The sequence below is a fragment of the Camponotus floridanus genome, unplaced genomic scaffold (assembly GCF_003227725.1).
Source record: "Camponotus floridanus strain SB8 unplaced genomic scaffold, Cflo_v7.5 scaffold155, whole genome shotgun sequence".
Lineage (NCBI taxonomy): Eukaryota > Metazoa > Arthropoda > Insecta > Hymenoptera > Formicidae > Camponotus > Camponotus floridanus.
In genome coordinates, this window is record NW_020229276.1 from 27,037 (window position 1) to 51,300 (window position 24,264).

The window sequence follows — 24,264 nt, forward strand, 5'->3', positions numbered from 1 at the left end:
AGTAATACAAGATTGTAGCTACACGCAAGTACATGTAATTACTAATAAATTATAATATAATTCATCAGAAGTATAAATAATGATAAATAGTTATAGTAAATAATTAATAATTTGGTAAAAGTACATAAAACGTTACGCATACCCGATTTTATCATCATTTGATAATGTTATAGAAGAGTTATCCTCCGCGCAAAAAAAGTAATGAGAGGCGACATTGTTTAAAAGATATAACAAGTTAAAGTTTGACAATTTTAATACTTTTCTTAAGCAAACTGATATTAAACACATTAATTTGCAATTGACAATTACATATTTTTTCTTAAACAACTATGTTCTTTCTTTACACCAATTGAATCGTCTCATTATTTTTACATAAAAGTATTAAGTAAGATAATCGAAAAATGACTATTTTACTAGATATTTATAGCTTATGTAAAATTAATGCATAACTGAAATTACTCAATGAAAAAATACTTTATTGCAGCGTTTTGAAAGCTCTCGAAGTAAATACAAGACTAGTAATAAAAAAATAGATGATTTTTCATTTAAAAAGCATTAAAGATCTTGTCCTGACTTTGACAAGATCAAGTCCATATTTTCATTATCCCTTCAAGTTATGCAACTTTCGATCAAAAAATTTTTCAATAAAATTATCGGTTTGCGAGATAATAATCGACTGTATCACTTAGAAAGAAACATCCTGTATATGTAATATATTTTATATATTATAATTTTATATACTCCAGCTCTATTATGTATGTATATGTATCTGTGTGTATGTGATAATGAAGAGTATATAAAATTAAAGTTTTTATCAGTTATTCTGTTTGTTCTTTAAGCATTTATATTCAACAATCTACGCATAATCAATTTTTAATTACATTATCATACCTTTAATGTGATCGTAATGTTTAAAAGAAATGTTGAGTGATGTATTATAAAGTGATGCATCATATTCAGTATCGAAATGAAGGGATTCGTGTTGAATTTGTACCAAAAAAATGTCCATCATCCGGGTACTTGGGAGAGCCTATAGAAAATAGTTTAAATGTATTTATTTAATTAATATTATATTTAACACACAATAGCAATATGCATTAGAGCTGCTACTTTCTACGTGTATGTAAAAAAAATTTGTTATACTCTTATACACTTAAAATATAGAATAAATAATTTAAAAATATAATATATTCATAACAAAAATGATTACTCGACATATATCTTTAAAACTAAATATTTCTAGAATTATTAAAATATATTATATAGCAAAATTAACTTATTACACAATTTCTATATTTATACATATATTACGTGGAATCTGAATGATAATTTTTCTTTTTTTTTATATAATAATTTAAAGTCGGACAAATGTAACATAGTGACTTTGACTCACGCACAAAATAAAAGAAACAAAAATGTAAAACTATTTTAAATTGTATTATCTATGTATGTTGCAGATTTACTTGAAAATAAGCATTTTTAAAAAACTCACTTATTTTTGTAAATATAAAATCTTCACCTAATATTTTGATTTATAAAAAAAATTACCCTCTATAATGGTAAATATTTAACTTTACGGTAAGATAATCGGAAAATGATCATTTTACAAGATTTTTTACGGTTTATGTAAAATTAAGAAATAATTTCAAGCCTCATAACTCGGAAGGCACTTAATGGAAACTAAATTATAGTGATTTGAAAAGGTCTAAAGAAGGGCTATAAGAATATACAATAAAAAATGGGGAGTTTTATTTAGAAAAATCAACTTGATCTTCATATGACTTTGAGTATTTCATTCAAGTTCAAATTCTTATCATCACTAAGTACATTTTATTTAGTCCTACAATTTTGTTCCTTGCATATTTTTCATTATAGTTGATGGTTTTCGAGATATTTTATAATAGCATTCTAGGACTTTTAGAATACTCTATATATGTACTATATCCATCATATTGTTTGCTAGTGAGAAAAGTTTGCACTAAAGAATGCTTAAAATGCTTAAAACCTGAGTGGTGACATATAATCCAAGAAATGAGACAATAGCCTCATTTAACAAAGAGGATGATAGCCAAAGTGGATTTTCATAATAAGAACATTCCTGTATTATTTTATGGGCCACGAATCGAGCAACTTTGATTTTAGTGGCAACAGAATCTACATTGTCATTGTAGATAATATCTGCTTCTCTGAAAAGTAAAAAAAATGTTTTATATATGATTATTTCTGTTGTATAATAACACATAAAAAATACTGTATTTCCAAATTTATAATTAAATGATTCTATTAAATTAACATATTAATTATATATTATTATTAATGTTTTATTTCTAAATGCACATTACGAAGTAATGCAATATGTTGGAAGCGAGCATCGCACTATGTATACATATATATATATATATATATATATATATAAAATTTCTTTAAATTTTGATTAATAAAGGTGAAAACCTTAATATAATACTTATACCTATACTTATATCTTAATATAATTAATTTACAATTTTATATTTCAATTTGTAATTTTCAATTTTAAGATTATAAAATATATATATATTTTAATATTATTTTTCATATAAGTTAATGTACATTGAAGACACGTTGTCCAGAAAATTATTGTGGTTTTACAATATAATTACAATATAACTACAATATAAATACAATATAAATACAAAAGAAAACCAACATGAAAAAAGCACCAAATCTTAAACAACAGAAATCGCAATAACTTTCTGGACAATAATAAATTGGACTAACAATAAACGATTAGATATGTTTCTCCTTTTATTGCTTTATACAATATAACTTATTTTCTAAAATATATTCAAATAATATTTTAAAAATAGAGAAAAGATATGTAAATAATTTTAGTTATCAAGAATTGTTGTTCTCTTTTTCATCTTTAAAATATATTAATTTTTTCTAACTATATAATTACCTATAAAGAATAAGGCCCAGATTTATGATGCTTTCGTTTTGAAAATCCGGAAGTGCAATATGATTTATTTCCCAAGTTTGATTCAAACGTTTCCATTTATCGAACAAGTACGATGTTATATTTTCAGCAAATTGGTGTGCAAATTCGCAGTGCATTCTACACCACATATTAACTCTGATACTTTCATTTGTACCACGCATAAGAGAGAAATTATTTCGGTTAGCCAGAAATAGTAGATAAATAGGTTTTACAAGCGAATGCAAATGTGTCTTCGTCATGTTTTTATCATTCGTTTCTATTCTTTCTTGTATCGGTTTGTTTGATAAAACTGTATAGTTTTGATAATGTTCAACAATAATATCATAGATGGGCATGGTGGCTCCTAAAGATACGGGCAAAGACGGAAGCATGTGTTGGATCCCAATATCAACATACGTTGCCAACCTATCACATTTAGAAATATGAATTAACAATAATAAAAGACACCGCAAAAACCTTGTGCAAAAGTGGTTTCTATGAAATTGGATAAAAGTTGCATATATTTTAGTTGTGCGGGATTCGTAAAATGTTTATTTTAGAATATATAGGTACAAAATAAATATTTAGTAATTAATATTTTAGTATCAAAATTTTAATGCGTATAATAAAATTAAAATAAATTTCAGTAAAAAATAGTATTAGCATAATAACTTTTTTTAAATGATTTCAATTGATATATTATCAACGATTTTGTACATAATTTTATACAAGTGAAAGAAACTGGCTATTTTAGCGATGGTTTATTAAATAAAACACATATGTATATATATCTTAGTTATTAGCAAAAATAGTATTATTTCTAAATAATATCTGTGTGTGTAAATGCACGTTTAAATACATGAAACATACAGCATAAGTATAGCTTATATGTTTAATTATATGTATTATATGCAGAGTGTTTATGAAAGTTGTAAGTGTTCATGAACTAATCAAATTTTGATAATGATTTTTATGGACAATAAGGATAAAGAATTCATATAAACATGTGTCTGGAAATGTTTTCCTTCTAAATTATAAACTTTTTTAAATATTAGAAATGAATTTCCTAAAGTTTAGTATTGTCAAAATAAACAGTGTAAAACTTATGTGTTTGTTCAAAATTTCAAATTACATATAAACAAGTTTAAAAAATATAAATTCTTCAAAATCATACTTATATTTTGAAAATAATTCGGAACTCTACCGGAATATTTGATTTCGTTCGAGTGTTGACAATATAAAATGCTGTATAAGACGTGTATTATTGCTGACTACTTTAATTAAATTAATTTTTATTTGCATCTTACATTTTAATAATAATATTAAATGATATTTTAATAATAATACTAAATATTTGCATCTTACATTTTAATGATAATATTAAATTGCAAAATTTTTTACCAAAAGATATTAAGAAACATATAATTAAGAATGGAAACATTTCAGATACATACATGTCTATGTATAAATTTGTTTTTCTTAGAAAATACTTTTTAAATAGAAACAAAATGCTTTACCAGAGCTTGCTCATAAACATCATGAAATTACTATGTATTTAACATTTTAACAGTTACTTACCACTGTCGCTCATCTCTTTTATAAAAGTTTTTTAAGCCTGTACCTTCAGTTATATTATAAACTAATTTTATGATGCAATATCCTGGCAATAGATCTTCAGCGAATGTATATTCGACAATGTTTTTCTCAACATCATACATAGATCTTACCGATGTATAAATGTTCGTAGTTTTAGTATCATTCATAGAATAATAATTTGGATAATAAACCACAATTAGATTAATATTTTTTACGTGTAAATACAATATAATGCTTGATGTTGAATATTTAATCTGTGTACGTATACTGCAGTTGCTGACAAGAATATTTTTTTCGATATATGTAACGATGATATCATAATGTTGCGGTAATATATAAATCGAGATCCTGTTTAATTCTTCTTGAGATATTTTTATTATCTGATCGTCGGTTAAAAAAGCCGCCGCGACGATGATTGTTAAACTGCTACTTAACAATAGTTTAAGAAACATGATATTACTTTTATCTTAGATATCTGTAAAAATATATTTTTGTTAGAAAGTACAAACTGACAAACTAAACACAGCACTGTCTCTACCATGATTTAATGGAAAAAAGAAGGAATTAAGATAAATATATAAAAATAAACTTAATTTTGAATGACTTACTCTGTATAATGAGATATACTACAAATTGTATGCAAGTGTATTATGTTTCGTTACAATAATTAGCTGCAAAAAATTAATGTTTTATCCACTATCATTGTAACATGAAAAATATATATGCCCACTTATAATTTCTTATTATTTCGAGAAACTTCCGAAGACTAATAACACTTGGCGATATTACAATAAATGTGTATGTCATATGTAAACACACAACTTCTGAGGTCGTTAACAGATCGAGAAACGGTATGTAATAGCAAAACACGGTGCCGTTCTTCACTCCAAATTCGTACTAGCGATCGAGCGCCATAAGATGGCAAAACTGTTTATTTCGCGTTGGTCGAAAGCAAAAGAGACCGTTATGTAGAATGCAAAAATATTTCTAAATATATATACTTAAATTGTTTTATACTATTTAAAAATAGTATATTCCTTTACCAAAATCTTGATAATTTTTATAATTTACAATATACATTCAAATAAAATTTTATTAACTATATTATTACGTGTTTGTATCGGTAAATTGTCTTTAAGTAAGTTAATGAAAAAACCTAACTTATTAACATTAGAATATAATATTACAGTATTGTATGTAAGAAAATATAATAAATAACTATTATTTTTTAGGTTTTTGTTCAATCTTTCAAATTTATATGGTGGATATTTGAATAAAACAATGGGAAATTTTTGAAATTGATCAAATCAATAATCGTTTTTCTCATAACGAAGCAGATTTTTAAATTAAAATTAAGAAAGATTTTTATATAATGTGGAATAAAAATATTATAGAGATAGTGTGCTCCAAGAATTATGCCATATCATTTATTATTAAATTAAAAATATTAATAGTACATTAATAAAACACATTCGTAAAGAATACTTTTTATAGAATTTAAAATATTAATAACATATGTTAATATAACTGTTTGTTAATTTGTTAATATTTATATACAAATATATTTAAATATTAATTATATATATAATATTTATAATATTAATTAAACATATAATATTTTATTATGTACAACATTCGTAATTATTTTACATTATATTAAAATTATAATCTATACTGTAATATTATCCACTATTAAATCACATATATATTACACATTAATATACATATATTAATTTATGTGTATTAGCAAATAATAATTAATGCAGTACTAATATACATATATTGACATACATTATTAACATAATAAAAAATTTAAAAGAGATGTTAAAATATGAAAAGTGTGTATTCTAATATTATTAGTATGCCGAATATTTATTTAACATAATAAATAATACATGTTATATACACATATATAAATAAAATTAAAAAAAAATTTTTTTAATTATGACAGCCCAAAGTCTTGAACCTGGGATCCTGGGATTACTAGACTTGCGTTCTGCCACTGGATTAGCGAACACTGATCGAAAGTATGTCTTTCTTTAGGCCGAATAACGAATCTGGCAATTTCTCTGAACTTCGAGAAAAAAAAAATTTTGTTTACAAGGCGCATTGGACGAAAAGCTCGAACACGGATCAACTTTTTTTCGACATAGATTCACCACACCAAAGGAGATTAAAATCGGTGATGAGTCAACCTCCCCTTGTAAGCGAATAAAGGTAGGATTTCATGAAGCGTTTTAAATCTGCTGTCTCTCTCGCGCGGTCGCCCAACCGTAAAGCTTCATCTGGCGCCCGCCAGGTGGCGACAGCCGCGGCCACATTTCCGACGAGGTCAGTGTCCGATCTGTCATCTGTCCGTTAGTCCATGTCCATAGTCGAGGGGATCGATCTCCGCTCGGTATCGGAGAACACGCATTATCTCTCGTCTCCTGGTGAACCGATTCGACCTCTCCTCCTGTTCGTGAGCTCGCACCAATATTTTCCACATAATCGATCAAGATCGTTCGGTTTCGCCCCAATTCCACGTCACGAGATCATCAAGATGAGCAATGTACCAACAGGTGAGATCATCGACATCGCTATCCGCTTCGATTCTCGATTGACAAGTTTATTCATGCGTATCGTTTGCGACGAAATAAGGTGGATCGTCGTCGAAAATAACGATGATTAACCAAGAAAAAAGCTCGAAAGGCTATAATGTTTTGTCTCGCGCGATTCAACTCTAACCTATAATTATATATTCGCTATTTGACGTTTCTAGACGACGACGACCTTGTGAACTTCCGTACGTCATATGTGTGTGTTATGTCATGTATGTGTGTGTGGGTAACCGGCGATTCCTGCGCAAATCATTTCCGTGCACAGATTTCGAGTTCAGATCACGCTTCATATTCCACAATTTTTTCATTTCGTGCTCGTTGTCTTGAGACCAAAAGTTTTATCAATTATCGAATTAATTATTTTATTATTTTTATTTTATTATTTATTTATTATTTATACATTTTATTATATATTTATTATTTATTTATTATTTATTTTATTATTATTATTATCGATTTAATTAGTTTAGTGATAATAACATTTCCCATACAGCACAGAACATTGTTGTAACATTACAGCAATATTGCAGCAACATTGTAATATTGCCGCAATATTGCTGCAATGTTACAATGGTTAATATTCATATTTCGTTCTTATTTTGTTTTAAATAAGATGTCTTAAGATGCTAATGATTCTGATTGGTTTATAATATCTTAAGATTGTATCTCAAGATGGTCTTTTAAATCTGAAAACGAACTATGAATATCGACCCTAATTTTTAAATACCAAAGGATTATATAAACGTATATATTAATGGCAATTTATATAAAATATTATTAATTGTGTGCAAAATTACTATAACGGTATTTTACATAAATGCTCGTTTATCCTAAAAAGGAGAAATGAAGTATAAATAATGCAATCGACACGGATACATTGCAATTGCGATGCGGGTACAGCTGGACTGATTAAGGTCAATTTCTTGCACTCTCTTATTAATCGATTTCTTTGGAAAGAATTTAATCGCAATACATTGCTTTATCTTTTAACACACGCTTTATCTGTAACATGTTATGTTTCATCATTTTTCTGAATATGCTCTTAAATATTAAATTCAATTATATTAAATTAACTTAATTTAATTAATTTAATTTAATTTATAATTAATTTTTTAAAATATTTTTTTTCATATTTTAAACGGAATATTTTAATATTCTATTAATTACTTATTTTTAATATTTAGTATATAATTTTAAATAATTTATATACAAAGAAAAGAGATATTAAAAATAAAAAGATGAGGAAATAAGTTGATAAGAAAGTGTGAGAAGAAAATAATTTGATAAGAAAGTAATTATTTGAAAAATCAAGATAAATAATTAAAAAAATATATATTAAATATTTAAAAAATTAAACATGTATTAAATAGGACTATTTTAATTAAAGATATTAAAGGACTATTTTAATTAAAGATATTAAAGGATTATTTTAATTAAAGATATTAAAGGGATTATTTGCTAAATTATATTTTATTATTTTTTTCAATTCTGTATGCGTTGTGTTTATAAATCAATTTATCAAGATTTTAATCTTCGTGTTTTTGTCTCGTTTCCTCACTTGTTCCAATTTATCGTAAACACATTAAAAGGACTTCTCTTCCCTAATCTTATTATTTGAATGTTATTTGAATGTTATTTTCCTCTGAGAAGAATGTATTAACCCTTGAAAAGGTTCGTCGATGAAAATAATGCGATCGCCTTTAGTGCTAAACACACGTCACTAAGCATGAACAAGAATCCACCGTCGAGTTGAATCGATAAACCGGTTTGCTCTCAAGGTTCCCCGCGAAGAGTTTTAGAAACTTTTGTTATATTATAACGTCTTTGTGTCACGCTCTTCCGCGCTTCCGGAATCGATCGCAAAAAGAGGCAAACTCTTTGCTGAGATTCATTTATGAAATCAATAAAAAGATGCTGGATCGCGCCTAGTTTTTCTCTTTCCTTTTGGTTTACTTCTATTTTCAAAGTTTGAGGTATCTTTGAAGTTTTGAAATTTCAAGTTAACTTTGAAAAATATATTTCTGCAAATTTTTTTTATGTAAGAAGTGCTGAAAATATTGTAAATAGGAATGAATTAATTAACACATATATTCAAGAAATTAAAATATATATATATATTTCTGCAAATTTATGTGAAAAATGTTGAAAATATTGTAAACAGAAGTGAATTAATTAACATATATTCAAAAAATTATTAAAAATAATAAAAATTTTTAAATATATTTTTCAATTTAGTAACATAATTGCAATATTAGAAGTTTTATTCAGATTTTATCATATGATTTTATAAGTGTATCTATCAGCATATAACGTAATATAACTTTCGAAATTTTGAAACATTGATCTTTAATGATTTTAATACCGAAATTATTCGAAATTCAAGTATCGAAGCCTTTGAAGTAAATCACCAGTCCTATTTTATTTATTCTATTCTGTCATAATTGAAACAAATGAAAAAATTCATACAGTGAGCAGATTAAATTAAACAAGTAGCAAGTATTGGAATAATTCTGGTGGAACGGTCGAACGTTAGTAGAAATTAGCGATGTTCTCTTAATTAGAGTGTGTTAACTTTTAAAGAAAAATCCACTGACCACAACTGCATACGAACTTCCTACAAAAAGAATCCATTTTAATTAAAGTCGAACACAAAAATAAATAATAATAATAATAATAATAAAAATATAAATATATAAATAATATATAAAATAATATATAAAATAATATATAAAAATAATATATAAATATAAAAATATAAATAATAAATAAATTTAAAAATATATAAATAATATATAAATAATATATAAAAAATAATATATAAATATAACAATATAAATAAATAATAATAATAATACTAATAGAAATAATACAATTATATTAATAAATATAAATATAAATTATTAATAAATAATATATAAATAATAATATAAATATAATAATAAAATAATAATAATAATAATAATAAGATAATGAAATAAAATATTTTTATGTTTACGATAATGATGGGACTTATGGGACACTTTAGAAGCCGCTACTGGGGCCTTTCTTTCTTGTGGAGAACCGAGGCCACTTGTTCTTTTCCCCTTCTTTCTCCTCTTCCTCTCCCCTTCTATTACATTTTCCATTAAAGTAGAGTGAGAGAACCGCGTCTTGATTTCTCCGAAACGTTGTTGTTCGACAGCACAGCTGTTAGTCGTGAGTGCGCACATTGATACACGTGGTCGCTTTTTGCGGACCGTCCGCGATTCTTAAATCTCGATGTAGACCTGGGAATCGATTCCATTCGAAAAGAATCGCGCGAATCCTCAGGTTGTTGCTTGTAAATTTCGTGTATAATTTGGCGAAACGTGAGCGTTCAATTGTGCTAAATTAATCGCTGAATTAATCTTCTAGTCCACAGATTTCTCCGGCGAGATTTCTCTTAATCCTCGAACCCTAGTGAATTCTGAATCCTCGAGAGTGATACAATCTCGTTATGATTAAGTGCACAATATGCGAAATTAAAATAGTCAATTTTCTATTTATAAGATGTACTTCTAGCAATTAAAAGAGATAATGGAATAAAATTTCAGAGAACTTTGAAGCAAGACTTGGAGCAACTTGACTTGCTAGAGGTGTTAAAAAAAAATGCAAAGCGTATAATAGTTCCTAGACTGGTCAGTGATTACTTCGTCAGAAGCCTTCAATATGTTTTTTGAATTATTTAAAAAAAAATAATGAGAAGCAACATTGTTATCTTCATCTATAGATCTATAGATAAATTCATCAGTTATCACCTGTTGATTTCGAAGCTTTCTATCTCATCATCTTCGCGATCAAGATTTTAGAGCGGAACTTCGGGATAAGCTTTCACGTCAGGAGGAATATCTTTCGAAGAAGAACCATGAGAATCAACAATGGCGAACCCTAAGTCATCTGTAGATCTGAAAAACAATCAAGCTTGCGGAAAGCTTTGTCAGGAACACGGGGAGGAGGACTGTCCAAGTGAGAACGAGCGTGAGTTCGAATCGTTGGAATATGAGGAAGACGTGTACTACTCGAAGCTGACGACGACACCGAGCTTCGACGACATCGACGAGCTCGATGACGAGGATGTGGACGAGCTGGTGGTTCACTGCTGGCGCGACTCCAATGGCGAGATCGACGAGATTGTCGTCGACGATGGCAACCTGTCCGTGGAGACCCAGTTCCTGCCGGAAGAAGGACCAGATGATGGTCGCAGGAAGAAGAAGCGATCGATTCGCGTGATCTTCCAGGATCTCTCTAAACCCTATCTCGCTAGGATCAGCAGCAGCCAGAACTACAAGAGGTTCCTCGAGCTGGTAAAAGGTGCCACAAGAAAGGAGAGATCGCTTCGCCATTTTTACGCTCGTAACTTTCGATAACTATGAGGGATTATACTTTTCGCTAAAATTCTGGGCGAAAATTAGGGCGATTCTCGATAATTTTATAGGACGTCTCGAGAAAGCTTTGATTACTAGAGTTAATCTAATTCGAATTGTATAGAATTAATTCTTGAATATTTGAATTTTTAAATAAATATTTTATTTATGAATTATAAAATGAATTAGATTGAATTAATTAATTAAAATGAATTAATTAATATAAATATTTTATATGTGAATTGAATATTTATTAAAAGCAAATGAATTTCGACGAGTCGAGATTAAAGAGTCAAGATAAATAATAGAATACTAGCTTATTATACTTAAATCCCTCAATAAAATTGTATAATATATCCAAAAAATATTATTGTAAAATTATTAGCAATTAAATGTAGAAGAATTTCGATGAATTAGGATTTAAGGGTGAAGATACTAATAAGAAAGAACTGTTCTTCAGTGATTTTAATTTTAATTTATCAGAATTGTGTAAATGAATATTACATAATTTATAATAATATTTTATATCAGAAAATGTTTTTTAACGATTTTAAAAATAATTTTTGAAATAATAAAAATAAATATATAAGGATTAAATAAATAATATGAAACACGCTTAAACTAAAAAGGATAAATATACTGAGTTAATGTGACGCAAATTAAAAAATTCAAATTTTTCAAACATTACATAGATTAAACATCTCAGGCTATCTTCTCTCAGTAACTGTTAACAGAAAATAAAATATAAATCATAAAAGAATGGCAAGCCTTAAAAATCTTTGATTATTTAATTGCATTAATTTTTGGCTTTTATTGTTCTAGATTTCTGAATCTATGGATTCTATGGATTTTTTTAATTTATGGATTTTTAAATTTGCGAAATTTAATTTCTGGTATAATCTTCTAATTATGTGTGAGGAATGTCGAGCAGCTTTTCGATGTCGATTAATCTTTTCTCTTATATGTGAAAGTATAAACGGAAACAAAAACTCACTAGAATCGCGATCGAGTAAAGTGGAAGTATGATTTTAATTTTTCTAGGACGATGTTTCGCTTTGCTGAAACTGTGAAACTCTGCACATTCCTTCCTTTGGAATCTGGCGAAACACAATTGCGTTCATTCGGAATTTAAGCAATCGCTCCTTATTTTTATTCGCATTATATGCAGTCATAAATACGGTAACAATTAAATACATTTTATCCGTTTTATTTGAACATATACACTATATAAAAGAAATCATCTAGAATAATAAACATTAAATTAAAGCTAATACAATTATCTAATACATTTAATACAATTATCTATTCAATTGAGACGGAGGGAAAAAGAAAACTTGAAATATTAAAACAATTATTATATATATTTTTATTAAAAAATACTTTTCCAATTTAAATTTAATTATAATAATTTTTTAATTTCAAAAGTGCATTATATATTTTTATATTTTTTTATATATATTTTTAGTAAAAAATACTTTTTCCAATTTAATTTAATTCAATTTAATTTAATCCAATTAAATATAATTATAATAATTTTTTTAACTTAAAAAGTGCATTGTAAGAAGAGAAAAATAAGATTGAAGACATAATCTGCAATATTCTATAAATGTCTTAAGACACTCACTTATACAAATCCCATGAAGTTGTTCGATTTTTTTTGACATGTATTTATAATTGATTTTACTTGTTCAACAACTTTAGCATTTGTTATAATCTAAACCAATGAGATAATTAAATTTAATGCTGATGAATTAGATAGATTTAATTTAAATACCAATAAATTTTATAGCATAAGATTTTCTATATTTTCTGTAGATAATAATTTATATTTTATTTTATTCAATTATTCATTTTAATTTTTTATTTTAATTTTATATTCTGATGTTCTATCCTAATGTCTTTCATTTTTAATATTTTAATTGTAATTATAATTTTTATTAGATTTTTTTATTATTTGTTATACAAAAGTAATGTAATTTTTATTATATATATATATATATATATATATATATATATATTTATTTATTTATTTATTTATTTATTTATTTATTTATTTATTTATTTATTTATTTATTTATTTATTTATTTAAACGCATAATAAATTATCTATTTCATATACAATTATATACAATTTGTTAGTAAGAGAAAAATGATACTTCTAGCAGTATGACTACCATAGTATCATATAACTTGTGGAGAATTAATGTTCTCTATTCTTGTTGTCTTTTGTTCCAGGAGAAGACGCCTCGCTTCACTCGGCCGGATCTTTGTCGCCCTCATCAGATAATATAGCAAACGAACTTCAAGGACTCTCCTTAGAAGAGCAAGAACAACAAAAGGCAGAATGGAGCGCTCAATTAGCAAAAGTAAGTCTCGGGGAACTGAAAAATTCCAATAACGACGAATAACGATATTCGATTTCAGGTTGAGGAAGAGATACAGACTCTGAGACATGTCCTCGCCAACAAGATCAAGGTTTCGCAGGATCTGAAGAGAAAACTGGGTATCAGTGTCTGGAAGGAGCTCACCGACGATGTCAATCAAGGACTCAAGAACGTCAAGGAGAGCAACGTGTACGTGTGCTATTAGTTATTGGCTTCTTTTGCATCTCTCTTATCTGTACATTCATCTGCTATCTCTCTTATCTATCCATTCATCTGCATTTTATCATATTTTCTATGTAAAGTAGAAGTGGATGGGAAAAACCGTGAAACGATTAAGGATTGCAAAATATTTGCGAAATATACTCCTGGACAAAATTAACGCATAATTTTTTTTCATAACACTTTTTCTTTAAAAGCTGATATTTAAATTTTAACGAAAAATTTTAAAGAAAAAGTGAACAAAAATATGCGTTAATTTTGTTCAGGAATAAATTTTCGAATTTGTTGCATGAAATATTTCACCGACGATTTTCAAGAAATGCACGAAGCATGTTTCTCGATTTCCTTTTCCTTTTCTGATTTTTATCTTTGTATTCATCTTTTTTTTATCTTTCGCCTCTTTGTTTCCATTTTTGCGAACCAACGGTGACGATCATCTTTTACTGATACTCCTATTCTTCAAACACACGTAGAAGCATTGACTTTTATTTTAAATTTCTTTCGGTTGGGTTTTTCATCCAGTTATCAGAATGTCGGCGAAACACTCGGTCGTTTAACCAGGACAGTCTCCGGGAATAATTTGTAAGTACACAAATCGGTTTTGTTTTTCCCTGGTTATGATGAAAATTTTTTATGGATATTCTGCGTGTTAGTAGTAGATATTTATACATGGAATGCTTTTAAAATTCATGCTTCAAGTGAATAAAACACATTGTCAATGTTTGGCTATTTTAGAGACATTTTGTGCTTTTGTCGATATTTTAATTTTGATAATTTAAAGTATCGACGAGTATCGCTAGTGTAATATAAAACATTGCTACGGAATTTGCTTGAAATAAGAAGTAAACAAATTTAACAAAAACATTAACTTTATCTCATATTCAAGAGCTTTGTATTATATAACGCCGATTGAAAATTAATTAACATAATTTTTATAGAAAATGATCTGCAAAGATATTATTATTTTTACTGACGAACTTTCTCTTCTTTTTGTCATATCAGATACCAAAAAACAGAATCTGTACTTAAATCCACGGCTGAAAAGACAACAAGTATCCTGGGTGGATTTGGTAGCGGTATTTCCATGAAATTGGGCCAGATGCGCAACTCCGACAGCTTCCGGTCCTTGGAGGAAAGAGTTGGATCCGCTTGTGAGAATATTAAGGTACTAAAATTAAATTAAATTTATTGAATAAATTGTATAAAATTAATTTTTTTAATTAAATAGTTTAATTAAATTTTAATTTAAATAGTTTAATTTAATTTTTTAATTAAAAATAGTTTATAATTAAATTTTTGAAAATGGTTTATAATTAAATTATTAAATACTAAATGAGGTGTTCTTTGATATTTATAGTCTTCCTTCAAATTAATTTTTCTACATTATTAAATAAAAAATATAAATTATAATAATAAAAAGAATTAATTTTAATATCTATACAATAAGTTAATTTAAGATTTATTAATATATAACTTATATGTAATTTATTATAATTATAACATAATTTATTATAATCATATTATATAATTTATATATAATTTATTATATTAAATTTTTAAATCATTTAAATTATTTTATATTATTAGATACTTTAGATTTTTGCATTTTCTATTAGTTCACAAACTTCATTTTATCGAGTTTTTATTCAGAGATTTAAATCTTTTCTCCTCTTTGCAGACAAAAGTTGTGCCTTCGAGATCCAATTCGACGCAGAGCTTTGACGAGGCTCTTCGAGAATCCGAAGCAATGAGGCGTGCATCTGCGGCTCCGTCGGTCACCAGCCCGACCATTCCTGAGGACAAGTTGCTCTCTTAGAGCCCAAAGTTGCGCGAAATCCGTGCGTCTCCTCCGCGCGATGTAAAGTGCTGATAACGCGCTATATCACTATTGCATTCGTCTACTGCAATCGCTATAGAGGGCCAAACGACGATGTATCCGTGCACGAATTGAATGAGTCGGTCGATACTTTGCTGAATCGAGACTTCGGATACAATCGTCCAAGTATTATCCTACTCTATCTAATAAAAAAATATATATTTTTCTCGCACGCCCTTTCCACGCCTTTCCCTTCGCAGGATCGCCTTTTTCTAGACTATATTCAGGACATCCTTAGACATAGCGAAAAACGCGATTTTTATACCTATACTAAAAAAAATCGATATTGAAGACAATTTATTAAATATAAATATATGACTGTTGAATTTCTTTTGATAATTAATTTTGATTTATAAATATAATAAAACATAATTGATGTTTGAATTGGAGCTGATTATTTATATATATGCATCGCGATAAAATATAATTTTAAATTATGAAGTATATATATAATATTAAATATTAATAGGAAAATTAATAGGAAAATTTTGCAAAATATTTACAATAGTTTTTCGATCATTATCACTGCTGCACTACTTACAACTTTATATAAAATTTAAATTATATAAAATATAAATATGTAAAATATATATAATTTACATGTTAAATTTCGCACTTATTTTTGCATATATTTGTAATTTGTGGCATTTATCACATATTATCGATGTCCTGAATCAATCTGAACAGAGCTGCCAAAAGAAAATATTTTCAACGATTTATGGTAAATAACCCGTCCGTTGACAATACTTTACACCGTGTATACTAAACTTCTTACTTATGTACGCAAACCTGATTAGCGCGAACAAGTATGTCGCAAGACAAATCTAATCAGAATCTCGAGGAACATTAATAAATCTTTCCTTTTTTTATCTTATTATTATTTAATTAAAATAACAATTGAATAGAAGATGATAGGGAAATTATCTCGAATAAAAAATTATTTATTGATGAAAAAGATTGTATAAATTTCAAACGAAAATAGAATCTATATAGGTAACAAATCAAGTAAAATTGTAATAATATAAAATAATTTTCTGTAAATAATTTATTATGCTTCTGTAACGTAGACAAATTGTACAAGATGAGAACATATCAAGACATGAAACAGATTTCAGTTAAAAAATTATGAAATTTCCTTGTTTAAAGAAGATAATTGAAAGAGTTCCTCGCGATTTTCAATCTTAGATGAATATGTTTTAGGTATGCGGATAATCTTATTAAATTAGCACGAAATTTGAGAGGTATTTTGTATTTTAGCTTAATAAAAGTATTATCGACGACGCACGGTGCGTTTTTGTTAATGTTAAAAGAGGCAAATTTTTGCAAAAGAACCGAATATTGTATACATGTTCATGCGATATAATAACTAATTATTATCAAGGATAATTGCCATGATTCGTCGATAATATTTGCTGCATAATATCTTCTTGTTCATAAATAAATTATTTTACGAAACGTCAAAAAAAGTCACATGTCTCCTGCAGACTAAAAGAGGTACATCATAGTCCTTTTTCCTTTCTTTTACGCTCCTTATATTATTTATATTTTAGCATTTAACGAAATTAAATATACATTATGATATATCTCTTCAAATATTTTACATGTTAAAGAACGAGAAAGATTACGCAGTTTTTGGTTGAATATTTTAGATATTATACAATAGAATTAGTATGTTAAAATCGAGATATTGAAAAATAAAATTTAAAAATAAGTTAATTTGAAAAATAAAATTTTAAAAAATAAAATTAAAAAATTGAAAAATATAAAATTAAAAAATAAGTTAATTAAAAAAATAAAATTAAAAGATAAGTTAATTTGAAATTTTAGTTTTGCACGATTACATATAATTTCAAATATTAAAAATTATAAATTAGATATTAATAATAATTTTTTAAATAATTATTAATGTTAACAATTATCACCGACCTAATGTTACCGACCGAGTCTGCGTGTCTTGAATTTAACGCCACCAGATGGCGGCTTACGTTGGCGCCAAGGCCTGAAATCACGGTCGTCGTTTGCGGTCGTCATTTATTTATAATTATAGTTGTAAATAATATCGAAGAAAGAGTGTAAATAATTAAAATTAAACATAAACAGTCTCGGATGATATTGTATCGTTGGGTGTGAAATAAAATTCGATCTTTGCTTCTAGGGATGAGCATCGCCTTCGAGGAAAAAAGCGATGCAAAAATCCAAAGAATCCGAGCAATCCTGTTGATTGTTCTGTTGCTATGGTAAGCACATTTATTTACTATTATATTCTAATTGACTTGTACGAACGTGATCGAATTCCTTTTATCAGATCAAACTCCAGCGAAGATCCTCGGAGGAAAAAGCACGAAAGGAATAGGCCCAAGGAATCCAGGAAATCCTGTTGATGTAGCCGGCACAGTTGGGTGAGTACATTTATTTATGTTATCATACTTTATTATTGATGAGATCGTTCATTGTTCGAAGGATGTAGCAATAAAATCGCAGCCTTCAACTTGGAATAAATCGATATATTGAAAATTGAACAATAAATTAATTTGGAATTTTAGTTTTACAATTCAATATTATTTTTAATATTATAAATTCAATATGTTATTTCTAAAATTATAATAATAATAAAATAATAATAATAATAATAAATAAAATAATAAAATAATAATAATAATAATTTAAATATGAATAATTTTTTAATAATTATTAATGTTAATAATTATCACCGACACGATATTATCGATCGAGTTTGCGTGTCTTGAATTTAACGCCACCAGATGGTGGCTGACAATCCGTCTAACGTTGGCGCCAAGATACATCGCTCCGAAATCACAGTCGTCGTTTATTTCGCAGTCGTCATTTATTTATATTAATAGTTGTAAATAATGAAGAAAGAATGTAAGTAATTAAAATTAAACTTAAAAGCAGTCTCGGTTGATATTATATCATATATGATATTATATTATATCGTATTATATCATATTATTCACTTCACGCTCAACGATATTATTATATATTATATTTATATGTTATTATATTTTTATATTATTATATTATTATATTTCATCTGTATTTCTTCAATCTTGCAGCGAGAAGCGTCCTCGAGAAAGAAAGCGGCGCAGAAGTCTAAGGAATCCAGGAAATCTTGTTGATTCTTCGATTGCTATGACGAGCACACTTTTTCCGATCAGACTCCAGCGGAGATCATCCTCGGAGGAGGAAGCGGCGCGAAAGGAATCGGCACAAGGAATCTAGGAAATCCTGTTGACGTAGTCGGTACAGTTGAGTGAGTACATTTATTTACGTTATTATACTTTATTATTGATGAGATCGTTCATTGTTTGAAGGATGTAGCAATAAAATCGCAGCCTTCAACTTAGAATGAAAATTATATAATGTTATCTATTGTGTATTGAATTATATCAGTAAAAAAATATAGGGTGTTCCAAAAGTACGTGACGAATTCTAAAAAAAATTGAGACAGTTCATTTTTAAAAATTTAGATTTTACATTCGATAGTTTCCTGTTTAATGTACTTAATTCATTATTTAGTTATGTATTTATGAATATTTTTAATAGAAAAATATAAGATAGCTTCCAAATATGTACAATAATCGCACAAACGACACATTTTTCAATTAAAATATTTTTACATTTTAATTATATATAATATATTTAATAATTATTCTAAAAATTTAATTAATCATCTCTTTTTAATAACAAAGATTCAATAATAAGGTATAATTCAATAACAAAAGATACCGATCAAAAATATTTAATAGTATTCTTCAATAGATAAAAATTTCATGTCTTAATTCAATTGAAAATCAAAACAATTACGGATGTAATTGATTAAGTATTTTAGGAATCTTAAATGTCTCTCTTTTTTTTATAAAAAAGCATATAAACCTTTATTAAAACTAAGTACAAAAATAATAGGTACATTTCTTCGTCGTCTCGTTTAAATCTCTAAATTGCTATGCCGGTTGGTCCGCTAATCAAAGTTATTTCAATCATTATACACTCGTGAGCAACAGCGAAGAGTATCCTAAAAAGCCGACAAATCATATAGAGTATTTTCCTTTCTCTCACATAAAGTTGTTCCGATATTTTTGCCATTTCTCTCAAACAGTAAGTGAACAAAACTTATCATAAAAGACATCATATCTGAAAGTCGAGTCAACATTAATTAATTAATTTATTTATAATCAATAAATTCGAAGAATCCGAAAAAAAAAACGAGCGAAAGCACGATTGTACGCAGCATCTCATAATTACGAATATGTCATCTTACATTCGTAAAATCTCCGGCGAGTTCGAACAAAAGTTCCATTAAACTTTTTCGCATTTTATCTAACACACACATATAAATCTACATAATTAAATAATCTCGTTGACGATAAGTTAGTCGAAAAAAAATTCGATATATTACACGCATATTGCACTCAGCAATTTATTTTCAATTAAAATGATATCGTAGATCGCTCGACGATCTTCTCAATTGCTGAAATTAAAAGAGAAACTTGAACAATTTATTATTAGAGCATATAAAACTTGGAAGAGGAGGGGGAGAGGGAACCTCGCAGAGTTTTAAAACACAAACGGCTCTTATATCCGCTCTATAAAAAAAAAAAATTAGGGAAGGAGAGAGCGATACACAACTTGTCGACATCGACATAACGTTGTTAACGTATAAGTACGTTGCTAATACATATACATGTACATATATATAATATATAAAATCATATATATTTGCGTATATCTGTACGTATATAGAAACATGAATTATATTTATATTTATATATATATATATATTACGACTTCATTAACAACATAAAATGTAATTATTCACATAACACAATATCCGTGATATAATAAAATATCATTATAACGATCTGCTTTTTGTACTGGGTAGGCCGACGCGCATTTTATATACGGGGTGTTCGCTCAATACCTCAGGAAAAATATCTCAGCTATAGGTCCTTTGAGTCCCCCAAGCTGATTTTCCTCAGCAAACATTTTAATATTTTATAACACATTTAAAATGTAATTTGTATAATTATATACTTACATGCGCAATTTTAATATAATATTATTATCTAATAATACACTTTATATTAGACATTTATTTTATTTTATCGAGAAAGTGATTTGATTGAAAATTAATATTTGGAAAAATGTTGGAAGAATTTATATGTGAAATATTTTTCACTAGTGTATATTGATCACCCCGTATAACATATAATATATCTTATCAACTTTTCTCTGGGAATACAAAGGTTTGCATTCCTCGCACGCGTCTAGAGCTAAACGGAACTGTTCGATTCTAACTTTGATTTACTTGATCGGGATAAAGATCGAACAGCCACATCTAGGCTATAAATGCGTGGAAATAATCTATATCTTTCTTCGCGCGGCCCTCGACCGCTTTGAGTATTATTGCATCGCATTGTTTAAGAGAAGGAAAAAAAAAGAAAGAAAGAAGAGAAATCCTACATTTACATTCTTGTTACCATGGTAACCTCGGGATTCGGATTCGTATCCTTTTAACAGGCTTAGACAGCTGCCACGTTTTTTTTACTTCTAGGATTAGCTTTACGTACGTACATGCTAGGCAAAGTATAGGTTGAGAAGAAAATAATATTAAGAATTTACGAGTGCGTCTTGAATGCGCAGGAAAAGATCTCGGCGCAATCTTGTGGTTCTCGATTATTAAGGATCCGAGGATCTCGATGTCTCGAGGATCCGATGAGTATTCTTTTATGTGATATGATCGAAGAAGCGGACATCTCGACACATCGTCAGGAAATAAATGATGTTTCAATTTTAGTATAAAAGCAATTTTTCCTTTCACATATATAATAATAAATTCAAATATAACAAAAGATTTTTCTCGCAGCCGAATAATATCAGCGGGCTATTAATTTTGTGATCAAATTTAGTGAATTTTAATATAAAAAAAAATTCAAGAATAATTTCAGATCATCGTTATTCCTGGAGAGGAATTTTTTTTTTGTGAAATAAAGCAGTAAAATTATTTTACGAGATAAGGAATTTCTTTTTTCGCATTTAAATAATTCAAAGATCATTGTTATATCTTCCTCCGAAATAAAATATCTCAATGAATTTTCAAAGTGGGAGGATTATTTATTTCGGAGGATTATGATTTTTTCTAATCCGACAACTCGTTTTCCTCTGCGTTTACGACACGCGATTCGTTCATGGCGACCTTTGCGTTGCTCTTTTCGCGCAATCTTCCATCTATGGAGATCATTGTTGTAAGACGGGGCCACACCTCTCCATCCTACCTTCAGAAGGTTAACAAGCTTATGCGCAACTCTTAAGGAGTCGTCTAGACTAACAGCAAAAATTACCGTGTCTTCAAATTTCAACGGCGAAAAAAATTTCAGATTTAAAACCATAATCCCAATATCTATTTTAATATTATAAATAGAATATTAAATAATTATTAAATATTATTAAATTATTAAATTATTAAATATATTAAATTATAATAATATTATAATTGTTCAAAATTCTATATTATATGTTCTATTGTATTTTTATTGTTTTATTATCTCTATTATATCTTCCTATCAAATATTCTATTTTTTTCAATTAAAAAATATAATGGGATATTAGAATATTTAGAGTAGTAATTATATATATGTAATTATTACTGCACCAAGCATTCTGTTCTTCATTAAATAAATATTGGAATTGTAATTTTAAATTTGAAAATTTTTTGAGATTCTCGAGTTTCCTGTGGTCTTAGAAGTCTCATATTCATGAATTTTTTAACTCAAAAGTACTCTTAATTTTTTAGATTTACAAATAGAAAAATAAGTAATATTTTTCATCAAAGAAGGAATTGAAGAACATCAAAGACATATAAAGAAAAATGTAATATAAATATATGCAGTATTTTTCTTCAAATGTTTTTTTCGCTTTTCTTTAATTCTTCCTTCTTTGACGAAAAATATTTCTTCTCCAAATCCAAATTTACAAATCCGAAAACTTTAAAAGACATATTTTCGAGCAAAAAAATTTATGAATATATATATATATAAATAAATTTTTATTGCAAATGAAAAAAATGTAAGAAATATTCGTGAAATTTTATTTTTATTTTTAATTTTTTTTAAAATTAATTTTTATTAATTTTAGAAGTCGAGGAAACTCAAGGATCTCATTAACCCTTGAAGCCGACGTACTGAAAATTGAAAGTCGCATCCTCGCCGCGAACCAAAGATTCAGACGACGATGCCGCTTTCCTTTCGCAATCGCGAGATTGGGGGGATCGATCGCGCGGTCAATTCGCCGCAAGGCTGATTAGAAGCCGGGCGGATCGCAATCCGATTCGACGAGATTGGTGAAAGCCGCGACGGCGGTGACTTTAAACACCCCTTATAAGGTCGCTCTCATCATCGCGATCTTTAAGTACCCTAGACTGATGTGATGAGGCACCGCTGCTATAATAACGCCCTTATATCGAGGTGCCCTATAAACCAGGCGAGTCGGCCCCCTTTCCCTACACCTTGCGGCCTGATTCGTCTGTTCTTTAATTAACCCCCTCGCTTAGAGATGAAATTTACCTTGTCCAGTAATTAAAAATAATGTATAGAACGAATCATAGAATTACTCTCGTTCCAGAAAAGAAGGAAAAGTTTCTAAATTTTATACTTATCGTTAGAAAATTATAGAAGAAAAAAATTTTAGCTCTCTATTGTTTAATTTATTTTGTGCAGCAATTGGAAAATAATATAGAGCGAAGAATTGTAGAATTATTAACAATGAAAAAACTGTATAATTTAGTATTTATAATTTCTGGACGGAAAAAAACATCTACAATCTCTTTAATTTCTTTTATGAATTTTTCCTGTTTTTAATTAGCATAATGAAGTACGAAAGGGGGGAAGATATGATCGACACCGTAAAATTATAGACTCTAGTATAATTACGATGATCTGGTGTTGCTGTCTGTTTTAATTAGAGTAACGTGCAAGAAGAAATATAGATATGTTAATCTTTTGCGGTTTCTCCATTTTTTTTCAATAAATTACAGAATAATAAAATCTTCTTTTCTCGGCGCAGCGACTAAAAAAAAATTGAGAAATATCGTTTGTTATTATCTTTCTCAATTAATTAATTTTTCTCGACCTAATTGAAAAACCTGACGATGTGTTTTCGAACTTAAATTGCCGCTCGTGTCGCCGATTGAGCATCCTTAGTGCGGCGGAAAAATAGTCTCGATTGTATTGCACAT

General features: G+C 27.7%; 2 protein-coding genes across 3 annotated transcripts in view; one reads left to right on the forward strand and one right to left on the reverse strand.

The window, feature by feature from the left end:
- The window catches only part of LOC112637352 (glutamyl aminopeptidase-like), a 16,485-nt gene extending 11,209 nt beyond the window's left edge, over positions 1-5,276 (reverse strand). Inside the window, exons 1-5 of the mRNA XM_025406810.1 lie at positions 5,161-5,276; positions 4,535-5,027; positions 2,939-3,382; positions 2,006-2,186; positions 892-1,030 (exon numbers count right to left, since the gene is read on the reverse strand). Of these exons, the coding sequence (XP_025262595.1) occupies positions 892-1,030; positions 2,006-2,186; positions 2,939-3,382; positions 4,535-5,004 (1,234 nt within the window). The 5' untranslated portion in view covers positions 5,005-5,027; positions 5,161-5,276. The remainder of the gene's footprint in view (positions 1-891; positions 1,031-2,005; positions 2,187-2,938; positions 3,383-4,534; positions 5,028-5,160) is intronic.
- Positions 5,277-6,892: 1,616 nt separating this feature from the next.
- Positions 6,893-17,468, forward strand: LOC105252008 (tumor protein D54). Of its 2 annotated transcripts, XM_011259165.3 has the most exons (6): positions 6,893-7,113; positions 13,770-13,900; positions 13,959-14,107; positions 14,660-14,719; positions 15,140-15,302; positions 15,816-17,468. In XM_011259165.3, exons 1-6 carry the CDS (start codon positions 6,918-6,920, stop codon positions 15,951-15,953), a joined length of 837 nt encoding a protein of 278 aa, XP_011257467.1. In that variant the 5' UTR covers positions 6,893-6,917; the 3' UTR covers positions 15,954-17,468. The 2 variants fall into 2 exon arrangements, with proteins under 2 accessions (XP_011257467.1, XP_025262588.1); XM_025406803.1 differs by lacking the exons at positions 6,893-7,113; positions 14,660-14,719 and adding an exon at positions 10,925-11,481.
- The last annotated feature ends 6,796 nt before the right edge of the window (positions 17,469-24,264 follow it).